Raw genomic sequence first — 12,688 nt, forward strand, 5'->3', positions numbered from 1 at the left:
ATATATAGTAATCAAATCCCTTTTATCTAATGTAGCTTTTGCATGTGTAGTAAATCATAAAACAAATTAGAAAATAACTTTTAAAAATATGTTTTAGAAGAATGTTCGAGGATGTAATTATAATAATTTCAGTCAAACCAAGAAGTTATAAAATATTTGCATTTCATTAACAAACTACATTTTCTGAGGATTATTTGTAGTAATTTCAATTTTAATTTTATCCCCTTCCAACTTTTATTGTGGCTCCATACTAATATTTGGTGTTATGGTGTGAATGAAAAACAAGAATCTTCAATTAACTCTCTAAGGTCCTTTTATGATAAGTTCTTACCTTTGCTTCGCATGAATTAGATTGTTTCATATATATAATCCATCCCCAGTTTAAATAATGAGTAAATTTATATTTCGTTCAATACAAAATATAGTTTGTTTCTTATGTCGATGGCCTCAATATAAATACTAGTAGTAGACCATTTCCAATTAGCTTAAACATGCTTGCATCATTTATGCATTGCGGCAACGCACTTTGAAAAAATTAAGCACTTTGAAACATTTTTTTAAAGTGCGTTAAATTTGGGACCAAATCAGTGAGCTTGTCCAGATAAGAAGTAAATCTACTGCATACACAACAAAAGGAAAATACAGTTGCTAAGCTATGCAATTTTTGTCATATTTGAATAATTCAAATCTCTTGAGTTCTTTATGTGTAAATTGTCGAAATACGCAAGCTTATGAGAAAAGAAAATTAATTCTATTCGAGAAACTGTTGATCAATTTAGCTGTCAGAGTATGACTTGAGTTCTTTTTAAATATATCCCATTGAGCTAAAGAAGGTTAAAACAATCATTTACTGCATATAAAAGTATCAATCATTTCAACTAAACCCTGAACCATTTTTTTTTTCAAAGTGCGTTAATATCGGCGATATCAACACACTTTCAAATAAATATTTTTTTTTCAAAGCGCTGATTTTGGTCCCAAATTAGACGCACTTTGAAAAAATTTTTTAAAGTACGTTTATTTTTAAAGTGCGTTGTAAAAATGCATGAAAGCATGTCTGAATATATAGAGGCATGCGATTTGAAAATCAAAACACCCCCAGTCATGCATTGCCTCAAAAGTGTCTTTGCTTAACCTAATATGAATTTTGTAAGTATGCAAAGTATCAAAATATAAGAGTTATTTTACCTTTGAACTCTAGCTCATACAATCTTCTGATATCAGTCTCATGGGGTACGCCTTCTGGAATTGCATTTGTTAAGATGCATTCTTTAAAAGGTACTCTAAATATTACAGGTACTTATGTGAAATCTGAACTTCCTGAAACCATAAGTAAACATGTAATTGAATGAATAAATCTTTAATTGATTTATTTCATATCATTACAGCTGCAGAACTCTGGAGAGGAATTTGACAGGTAAGTTTACTTCGTTTATATATCATAAAATAAAATTTGTACTGCCATAAATCAACATTTTAACAGTGCATTGGCTTTCTCGTTCAGGCATACATTAAATTTGATTGTTTTGCTGTTTTGTGGAGCTTTGAGATGACTATTGATATATTTCAAACATATACTAGTACATGGTATACAAAACAAATTAGATATGCATCTTTTTAAAAATAAAATATAGTGTTTAGCTCAAGTTATTATTTCTGTGAGTTATTTATTTGCATGGATACATTTTTTATATTGCTGAAAGTATTTCGTTCATGCAAACCTCTGGACATTGTTTTTTCAGAAAAAAATTGATGAAAATAATATTTAAAAGCGGTATGTTAAATAAGGAAAATGTGAAAAGACAATGGAAATAGAATGGTAACATTAATAATTTTAAATATGATATGATATTTTTTAATTCGAGAGCATTTAATTACATTGAGGTAATTTAATATACAGATATTAACATAAACATAAATAGTCCAGTAGTCCGAAGGATGATTAGTTTGAACGTCTAGTAGTTCGAAGGTTCTTTAGTCTGAACGTCCAGTAGTCCTAATGTTCATTAGTTTGAAGGCCGAGTAGTCCGAAGGTTTATTAGTTGAAATGCATCCCATGTAATGGGTTTATGAAATGCTTTTGGAAATATTTTCATCCAGCATTTGTTCCTGTAAAATTTGGTCAATAGCAAATTAAACGCAAAAAAAGTATAGCTAAAATGATTCAAATTTAACCAGTTAATATTAAATTAATTTGTGTGTGTGTGTATATATATATATATATATATATATATATATATATATATATATATATATATATATATATATATATATATACCAAAAATCACTTGTATTTTTATGAATTTATTCGATGAAAGAATGGAATTTTTATTTTAAAAAAATGATTTTGAATAAATGGAGGCAATTTATCACCCTTCGCATTCGCCCATTTCATGAAAACTTTTAACTATTATTCAAATACTTCTTTGTATCTATGTTTTTGTTATGTTACATGCAAGACTTACTTGTAAATGTAATTAATATCTTTCCTCGTCAAGAGATTATAAATATATTTATATAAATAATATATGGATGGAATAAATATGTTCTTAATAGTGTATTATTGAGAGAGAGAGAGAGAGAGAGAGAGAGAGAGAGAGAGAGAGAGAGACCTTTAAGTAATCGTGAATCTTATTTTGTTGATTTTATTCCTACTCTAATTTTCAAACAAACTGTAGCAATTTTATGGTAATAAAACAAGTTTAAAACATACCAATTAATTTATGTCAGAAACACATGTTTATACATGCATATTGTAGATGTCATGAATCCAGCCAGTATGGGTCCGATTTGAAGACCGATTTGTTTATTAAGCAGCAGACAGATGGATCTTGTCAGGTAATACTGTGAAAGTTAGCTGCCCTAAAAGTTAATTTTAGGGCAGCTCTATTTTATTCTTTTTGGTAATGCCAAACATCGTAGACTCTAATGGGATAACATTTTCGACGTAGTCTAGAATGACATCTTTTTAGTTGATCTTCTATATTGATCACTCTGGTAACTAAGCAATCAGAAAGGAATATGTTTTGAGATTAAAATCTTTTTCATTTACGTTCAAGATTTTAGATGGAAATCAGTAAGAAAATGGTAATACACGCATGTAGATTACTTGCACTTCTTAAAACTTTTGCACAATAATTGTACCGTTTTTTAATCAAGGATATTGTAAAATGAGAAATCACCTTGCTTAATACATCTTACATCTAGAAAATTGACGGGGGGGGGGGGGGGGGGGGGGGTTCAAAGCCTCTTTGCTGCATTATTAACTTTACTTTGTGATTTCTAGGTAAGTTTAATTTTTTCAGTGGTTCCAGCTTGACCCTACGCAAGATCGTTTTATCTTCCTCATTATCTGATTCATTAATGAAGGGATTGAAATATATCTTGAAAACTTCCAAACATAAGCTGATCAATTCATGCAGTTTAATGAACTTTGATCTCACAATCCAATTGATGCTCCTTTTTACCATCATATTCCTTCAATCAGTTATAATATTTAGATTCACTGCCTATTATTAAGGAGGCCGACTTTAGTTTGCATTGCGCATGTTTTTGCGCATTCTAATATAATACAGTTGATTTATACTTCTTCTGAATTTTTTTCGATATCATTTAAAAAATTGAACACAATAAACAAAATACAGATAAAAATATTTGAATTTTTAAAGGAAATTTTTATTTTTAACACAATTTTTACGTTGTGCGGTAGGGGAGCATTGCCATTGCGCTTTTATGACGTTATGATAAAATGAAGCTTTGTAGGAGTACGTTATAAGAAATAACATAAAAGAAAAAGTAAAAATTGTACGCTGTTGAAATTTTATATACAGAATGATGCTATCCTCGAGGACATTTTCCTCATTTTTGGAATGAATCCATTATACCAATTATCATTCGTGATGATCCAAATATATAGCAAAATTTGGTGCATTTTTATATTTTGAGATGACCCCCACTAAAAACCAGACGGTAGAATTTTGTGTTTTTTATATATAAGATAGGAGATGATATTACTAATCATATATAACAATTTGACAAAAAATGCTATTGTAGTACTTTTTTAAACTGCTTTGATGTGCGGAAAATGACAGTTTCCTATATATTCCCAAAGTAAATGTACCTCTATTTTGAGATGGTCCCTAAAAAGAACCAGACGGTCGATTTTCATGAACCTTCGCAAATAAACTAGAGATGGTTTAAACTACATATGGTTAAAAAATAAAGAGTTATGCTATTGTAGTTTTTCCGCAAAAAAACCCAAATCGGCCTCCTTAAATCCTCTAATGTTATATTATTATACTCACTTAACTGTCAAGGCCCTTTAACTGCCAAGGCCCGTGATGAGATTAAACATTTGGACACTGATATATTTTTTTAAGGCAAGCCCTCTACATTTCATTTAGAGATATATATATAATTATAATTGCAACTTTTCAAACTTGAAAGCGATTTATGTATCACCTATTCAAATTCAGTTATATCACCGAATTCAGCATACGCTGAATAGGGAATATTGCCTATTCTACTAAGTGATTTAATGGAAATTAAGATATATCAAACGTCTTCATACAATTTACACGATGCATATGAAATTCATATATTAGATGATCACTATACATCACTACACTTCTGTTTGTCACTGTGTATATATCAAACAGGTTACTTTGTAGCAGCACTAGGGCTGGCACATTGCTTAAACAGTGGCTGCATGAGCTGTTAATTATAAGCTATGTAAGGAATGTTTGGTTTACTAAAATTTGACATGTAACTGAAAACTAGTACATTTGAAATACTGTCATCATGCTCGCTTTCCTTGTACATGTAGGTCATAAATATATTGTTTATAATTTACCCTTGAATTTTTAACCCATAATAAATCATGAAGGAGTTTTAACCACTGCATAGCTTTCTTAACCAAAGCCAAGCAGGCCTATTGATTTATTGTCTCGTCAAAACTCTTCAAACACAATAAAATTGTATTTCAAATATTGAACTCTCACAGTTCTATATTTCTTAAATAGGTTTTGATTATTGTTTGCAGAGCTTTAGCACTCTTTAATTGATTGTGATATTTCTAGCAGACAGAAAATGAATAATGCACAATTAGTTCTTTGATATTGAATAGGATTTGCTTTGAATAATGGCCCAATAATTTTAATTTTATGTTCCAGTAAAAAAAAATGCAGTAAAGATAACCTTTAATTAGTTAAAAAAAATATTATATTAAGCAATCCATATGACTTAATTTTCAGACTAACAACAGTGGTAATGCTGGAAGCAACGAAAAAGTTAAGACTGGTTTCATTGGAATTGAAGAAAAGATTGATGATGGGGATCAAGATCACGAGAAAAATCATTGTGCGGGCAATGAAGAAATGAGTAGAAATGTTGAAAAGAAGCAGAGGTTTCCCCATCCTGGTCTCAAATTCAAACGAAGGACAATAGGTTTAATTATCCATATATACATTAAAACAATTTACATACCGGTAAATGATAATTTGATATGTGATATGTTAACACTACACACTTCTCAAATAATCAACAATGAATGTTATTTTAAGATATGTTAACACACGTCTCAAATATTCAACGATGTTTTTGTTTTCCAGCCTCTTTGTCTTTACGGGATAATGTATTGCTTTTGTAATGTATGTAGTCCAATACATTTCACCAATGACTATTTTAACATTTTTCGTAAAATTGCCAGAAAATGAATAAATATAAGTAGCAAGGAATCATTCTTTGAATTATTATAATTCTGAGGTAATTAAATATGGTCAGGCGTGATAAAATCTATCATAAAATCCTTAGGGCTTTATAAGATGGATATCCTCATCCCGACCATATTTGATCTCCTCATAATACTCGAAGAATGATTTTTTTTTCCTTAGACATGTACTTGCAATTGGTGTTTTCATTTGATAAATTTTGTTGGATTCCAGGTGCATCCCATGCTGCTTTATGGACATGTATCTTAATGCTCTTTCTGTGTTTACTTCCTGCCCAAGGAGCTGACCTTAGGGACCGGCAATCCAGAAAGCATGTAAATACAAACTCATATAATTCTGTATTTTTACATCTTCAACAAAAACAAATTTTGAAAGAATTATTTTTCTTAATGAAACTGAAAACCGACCAATCTACAAAATCACATCCCGTCGAATATGCATAAAACCGACAATCCACAAAAATTGGCCCCCCACAACTTTAAATGACTCCACAGTACCAAATGATAATAACGATGATCTTTGGGGGTCCTGAATCAGGCTTTATAAGGTCTTCTTGGTGCCCTTGGGGTAAGAGAGAATTTCTTGAAAGCAGTTATATAAATAATAAGAATGAAAATAATGAAAAATGCTTTCTTATCTTGAGATTACAGTTAATTTTTCTATAGCAATATTTATTTCTGTAATTAATCATGATGGAATACTAGTAGACATTGGAAACTTTCAGGAGGTCGAGGGGTGGGGGTAAGGTCCAAAATTTGCTCATTTGTAAAATTTTGATTTAGACGGATTGGTTAATTTGTTTATTATGCTTTAATTATGTGGGTAGGCTACAAATAATCAACTTGTAAATTAACCCTGAGAAGGCTCAAGCCTCTCATCAATTCGATGACTGCCAGGTATTGTTTTCATGTTTAATTTTAAAATAATAAAATGTCTAGTGCGTAATAGGTATATTAGAATTAAGGATAAAGTGAGACAAATTAATTTGAGTAACTAAAATACAAGCAGCATTTAAGTTATAATTTTTGTGAGAAACTAACAAAAAGTTGTTTCAGTGTTATATGTTCTAAAGGAATGACTTTTAACCAGTGATTTGAAGGTACGTCGCTTTATGCAAGAACTTAAAGTGTTGTTGTTTGATTTTATTTCTTAAGTAAGATAACCCATGCATCTTTCAAGTTTTTGTGGTTATACATGTAGTTAAAATATAGTGTTCTTTGTTCTGTTTGCACAAAAGAGCTAGTTTATTTATTACAAGTTTTATTGTATTTGATTGGTAAGGGTTTTCTAATTAAGATTTTTTACTGATTTTTAAATAAAATTGCATGTTATCTGTTTTTGTTTAATTTACCAGTGTGTTGTATATTTCATGAACTGACAATTTTAAACGTTTAAATAATTGTCTTGTAATATACGAGGGTCGTCCCGAAATAGCGTAGTCAGAACACATAACTTAAAATCTGTTCATTGCAATTGCATTAGACTTCTGTGTTTTCTTCAATGGCCCTTTGGCAAACTATACTTAAAAATTCAAAGTTGTACTTTATTTATTTCTTGAGAAAATGAATAATAGAGTGACAACATGTTTTGCCGGGCAGCGCAATGTGCGACGTCAAAAATTTCCAGTCTTTACGTTGTTGCTCTAATAGACCCTCCATGTCATTTACGATGACATTTTCCTTTTATTTCTGAAAACATCTTTAAAATTTTTTTTAAATATTCCTCAAGTACAAACGATTTGAGTGAAAGAATATAAATCCAATGTTTCATTATATTGAAAACAATTCATTGTGCTTTTACCCTTTTTCTTAGGACACGTCAATGAATTTCTGTGAGACCTATAGGTCTAACTTGTCTCAGAGCTCTGGACCTTGGAATGGCGGCATGTGTAGCAGTGAGCTCAAGAAGATTCACTGTCAGACAGGGGAGATAAAAAACTGTGCGCCTTTGGTGTCTAGAGATTCTAAAAATTCTTTTTTTGCATGTTGCATAAAAAAAATAAGGGATTTGAAAGGTACAATATTATGCTCAGCAGATGAATGTACATATAAATGTTTCAAAATAAATACATATATAATACTACATAATAGTATTTTGAGTGTGTTCAATACTTTTAATTGTTAAAGTAATCAAAAACACTGTTTGTAGTTAAAATTTAAACCAATTGGAATTTGTACATGAAATGTACATTGTGTTAGAAATTTCTTGAAGCTTTGGTGTTTCTTGAAATACTTGTCTAGTTCGTATGATTATCAACCACCTAAATTATTACAAATGTTAAATAGAAAAGATGTGAAAATCATTTTAATGAATAAATAAAATAAAATAATTTTATGAATACTTTGAATGTAGATGACCAGTGCCTTTTGATAACACAGATTAAGGGATCCAACCAAAAAGTGGCCCAGTGTTATGGTAAGAAATGTTTAAAGAATACTAGCTATCAATATCATACCCAATGCACCATGTTTAGGAGCAGACGGGTTATTTTACCAATCTGTACAGTCAACGTCCTGCAGTCCTTTAATCTGTTTTTGTTGGCACTGAAATTCAATATATTTATTTTACAACCAGTGCTATGAAAGCATGTTCTGAATTACTTCTTAATGTTACTTGTGTACCATTTGGTATGTGTACCTTTTATAACTTGAAGCATATATATTCCTCTTTCATAGAAGGAAAACAATATTGTTCGCCTCCAGTTTCTACCAGTCCCCCTACATTCTCAAAAAGTACACGTGAGTATGAATTTTTAGGTCACCTGAGTCACTCAGGTGACCTATTGCAATTGGTCTTCGTACGTCGTCGTGCGTCGTGCGTCTGTGCGTCGTGCGTTAACAATTTTACATTTTTAACTTCTTCTTGAAAACTACCAGGCCAATCGTTACCATTTTTGGTGTGAAGCATCTCTATGGTAAGAAGAATCTAAATTTTGAAATTCATGGCTCCACCACCCCTGGGGTGACACGGGCGGGGCCAAATATGCAAAAAAAAAAGCCAAATTTTCAAAAATCTTCTTCTCTACTCCCACGCATGTGAGGAAAAAACCAGTTGCAAGGTTATGATGTCCATGAAGTCCTCTACCAAAATTGTGAAATATATGGCCCCAGGGTCAGGGGTTCTGGCTCTAGGGTGGGGCCAATATGGCCATATAGTAAAAATGTATTAGATCTTAGAAAATATTCTTCTTTACTACCATATATATTTTTAAAAAACTAAATGCATGATTATGATGTCCATGAAGCCCTCTACCTAAATTGTGAAATTCATGACCCCTGGGTCAGGGGTTCAGGATCTAGGGTGGGGCTAATATGGCCATATAGTAAAACTGTTTTAAATCTTAGAAAATCTTCTTCTCTACTCCCATATATATTTGTTAAAAACTAAATGCATGATTATGATGTCCATGAGGCCCTCTATCAAAATTGTGAAATTCATGACCCCTTGGTCAGGGGTTCAGACTCTAGGGTGGGGCCAATGTGGCCAAATAGTAAAAATGTATTAAATCTTAGAAAATCTTCTTCTCTACTCCCATATATATTTGTTAAAAACTAATTGCATGATTATGATGTCCATGAGGCCCTCTATCAAAATTGTGAAATTCATGACCCCTTGGTCAGGGATTCAGACTCTAGGGTGGGGCCAATGTGGCCAAATAGTAAAAATGTATTAAATCTTAGAAAATCTTCTTCTCTACTCCCACACATGTGAGCAAAAAACTGAATACATGGTTATGATGTCCATGAGGGCCTCAACTAAAATTGTGAAATTCATGACCCCTTTGTTAGGTGCTCAGGCTCTAGGGTGGGGCCAATATGGCCATATAGTAAAACTGTTTTAAATCTTAAAAAATCTTCTCTACTGCCACACATGTGGGCAAAAAACTGAATACATGGTTATGATAACCACAATCTCCTTTACCTAAATTGTGAAATTCATGGCCCCTTGGTCAGAGGTTTAGGACATGAAGGGGGGGGGGGCGCAATATGGCAATATAGTGTTAATGCATTATATAGAATGTTTAAAAAATTTCTTCTCTATTCTCACACATCAGTATTAAAAAACTGACTAATAATTATGTTAACCAGGAAGTCCTCTACTGAAATTTTAGTTTTCATGTCCCCTCAAGGATGGGTTTTGACTCTAGGACAGGGCCAAAATGGTTGTATAGATGTTAATGCATATAACGTTAAAAAATTATCTTCTTTACTCCCACACACCTGAAAGGAAAACTGAATTCATGATTTTGTAGACCAGATCTTAGTTTTTCACCAAAATTATAGGTTTCACAGTTCTTTTTGAAATGTGGTCGTCATTACAAATTTATAATTTTTCTACTCCAGTATGAAACCTAATTAATAAGATGCATATATGAAGCTCCGTGACAAGTTTGTGTATGGGATGTATGCTACTCAGGTGATCGTTAAGGCCATTTGGCCTCTTGTTAAAAGTTACATGCTGATGAATTAATCATGTAATGGTAGTACACATAAAATAACATTTTCAGAATTATTTCTAGCTGACAAATCAACTTTGATTGATAATTCATGTATTGTTGTAGAAGATCCTCTGACTGTCAATACCACCAATCCCCTACCAGAATCACTGAGCCAAAATACGAGTAAGTATACTTGTATGAGCTTGGGAGCTTTTATCATTGTATTTAGTGTATGTAATGGATAGAAAAACAGAAAACACTGCCATTGAATGTCATCGTTTATTTACCTGAGAATTTGAAGGATATCAGTATATACTGTAACAACTGGTAGCGGTCTGATATTACAAAGTTCACTAATATCGGACTGTCACAGGTACAATATTAGAATGCTGAAACAAGGGAATGTTTTAAATAATTATATATGATTTATTTTGGTAAATGTGAAACATAGTTGCAGACTTACTTTCTGTATTGCAGAACCAAGTAAAGGACTGACCACTGCAGCTTGTGCTTTCCCAGTCTGCTGTTTGATCATATTAGCCGTCTGCTTTATCATCGTGCTCTGTTACATGGGCCATGTTGTTGGTTATGCCTTATGTCTTGCGCAATTGAGGGTTGTCTGCAAATTAAAGAATTTTAGTCCAGTTAACCATTAAAATAAGGAATCGGAAAGATTAAATGAACGGGGAAACTCAATCATTCTTCGGAAAGAAAATGACTTTCAATGTACAAGCAATGTTCAGGAAATAAACATCATAAAGAAGATACACTATCTGACTATATATGATATGGCGCTTATAATCTGATCAAAGGATGGGAATCATTCATTATATATCCATGCTTATAGACCTTTTAATGTTTGCCTTATTTAAGCTAGATTTAGAATCCATGTATTTAAACTCATTAATTTTCGTTATAACATATCAAATTTGTAAATTATACTGTAATTGTTCCAAAATGAGATTCAGAAAACTGGCCATTTTTTAACGTGTTAAGTTGAAAGGAAATATCTTTTTTTAGTAACTCTCGGTGAATTATTGTATTTACCAATTTCCGTAATCGTGATTTATGAGGTCAAGTTTATATTCCTATTTGTGGTGAAAATAAATCAGTTTTGAAATGTAGGTGAAATTATTAACAATAATAAAAGTCTAGTTTTATGCAAATATAACATTCTGATCATCACATTTACTCATGTTTTGCTCGTCTTGTTTGTCTACATATTCAGATACGAAAATATAAAAGCGGTCCTTTCAATTTCTTTATAGATAATTATCGTTTTGTATACTTTTTTTTAAAAAACAGCTGTACCTTCGAATTACTTAATTTTTATCTATTGTAAATATAAATTGTAGAAAATTTTTCTGTTGTTTTAAAATAATATGAATTTACATTTATCCACTGCCTAATGCCTCTGCATGATCATCAATAGTTTTTTTGGTGATGTGAATTAGATATGATTATTTTTACTTAATTTTTATGACAATTTATAGGTCTTAATAAAAATATATTTAATTTAAAGATAATAATCTAAATTTAGACTGTTTACGTAACTACAATGTACTGTGCAATTTTTTGAAGTCTTTTCTCCATGATATTTACATTTCTTTCATAACCCAGGTCTTCATGTTTATTGTAATTCTTTAACATATTTGTTTTAATTTTCCAAAGACAAATATTTCAGAAATTCTTTAGAAGACTTTGCTAACGTTTGTTTTCAATTAAGCTGCGTTTTGGACGGAAAATACAGTGAATACAGTTGTAACAAATGTTGTAGCTTCTGATGTGTAAGGAGGATTACTCTTCAAAATTATTTATCTCTCCCTACAAAATGTACATGTATTATGTTTTGTATTACTGTAGTAATTTATGTTGTCGTAATGTTTAGAGATCATGCTTGTTGTATCTATGTCAGAATAAAAAATTCTCAAATGGTCTAAAAAAAATGTCAATAAGTCTTCCATATGGTGCCATCGTAAGTGCTCAAAATGGAATTAAAATGTTAATAAATGCACAAATCGGCTCTCAAAGTGGATGTTGAAAAGATATAAAGAAAGCCTTCAATGCACTTCAGTTGATATAATAGTTAGTAAAGCATCATTTTTTTTTTTCATTTATTTTTTAGAGTAATTTCATAATGTATACAAAGTTTGATTTCATGGACAGTTTATAATTCTATAATTATAATAGTATTAAACTCAAATGAAATTTTAATCGCACCAAATAACATTTTAACCGGAAATTTATTATATATGAGTATGTTTACATTAGATGTGGCTTCATTATCATGCTTTTCGGGCTTGTGATTTTGAAATATATTAATAAGACATCTTTTAAATAATGCTTCGTCTACCTATACTCCCAATTTTATGTTTCATTAAAAATAGCATCTTTTTATATACATAATGAACAACACTATTAGAGTGGGTTTTTTTTTTATAGATATGTGGAAATACTGGGAAATGGAATTCATACACAAAGTAGAAAACTGTAATTTAACAATCGCGGCATGATTATAGCA

General features: G+C 31.0%; 1 protein-coding gene across 4 annotated transcripts in view; it reads left to right on the forward strand.

The window, feature by feature from the left end:
- Positions 1–12,670, forward strand: part of LOC128183160 (uncharacterized) — an 83,577-nt gene extending 70,907 nt beyond the window's left edge. For 3 of the 4 annotated variants that reach the window (XM_052852059.1, XM_052852058.1, XM_052852056.1), the window contains 9 exons: positions 1,389–1,417; positions 2,760–2,838; positions 5,253–5,445; positions 5,943–6,043; positions 7,542–7,743; positions 8,082–8,144; positions 8,405–8,467; positions 10,291–10,350; positions 10,645–12,670. In XM_052852059.1, the coding sequence (XP_052708019.1) occupies positions 1,389–1,417; positions 2,760–2,838; positions 5,253–5,445; positions 5,943–6,043; positions 7,542–7,743; positions 8,082–8,144; positions 8,405–8,467; positions 10,291–10,350; positions 10,645–10,823 (969 nt within the window). In that variant the 3' untranslated portion in view covers positions 10,824–12,670. Of the gene's footprint in view, positions 1–1,244; positions 1,279–1,388; positions 1,418–2,759; positions 2,839–3,059; positions 3,088–5,252; positions 5,446–5,942; positions 6,044–7,541; positions 7,744–8,081; positions 8,145–8,404; positions 8,468–10,290; positions 10,351–10,644 lie in introns of those variants that run through there. The other variant, XM_052852060.1, reaches the window with a different exon arrangement.
- The last annotated feature ends 18 nt before the right edge of the window (positions 12,671–12,688 follow it).

The sequence above is a fragment of the Crassostrea angulata genome, chromosome 5 (assembly GCF_025612915.1).
Source record: "Crassostrea angulata isolate pt1a10 chromosome 5, ASM2561291v2, whole genome shotgun sequence".
In the NCBI taxonomy this organism is placed as follows: Eukaryota; Metazoa; Mollusca; class Bivalvia; order Ostreida; family Ostreidae; genus Magallana; species Magallana angulata.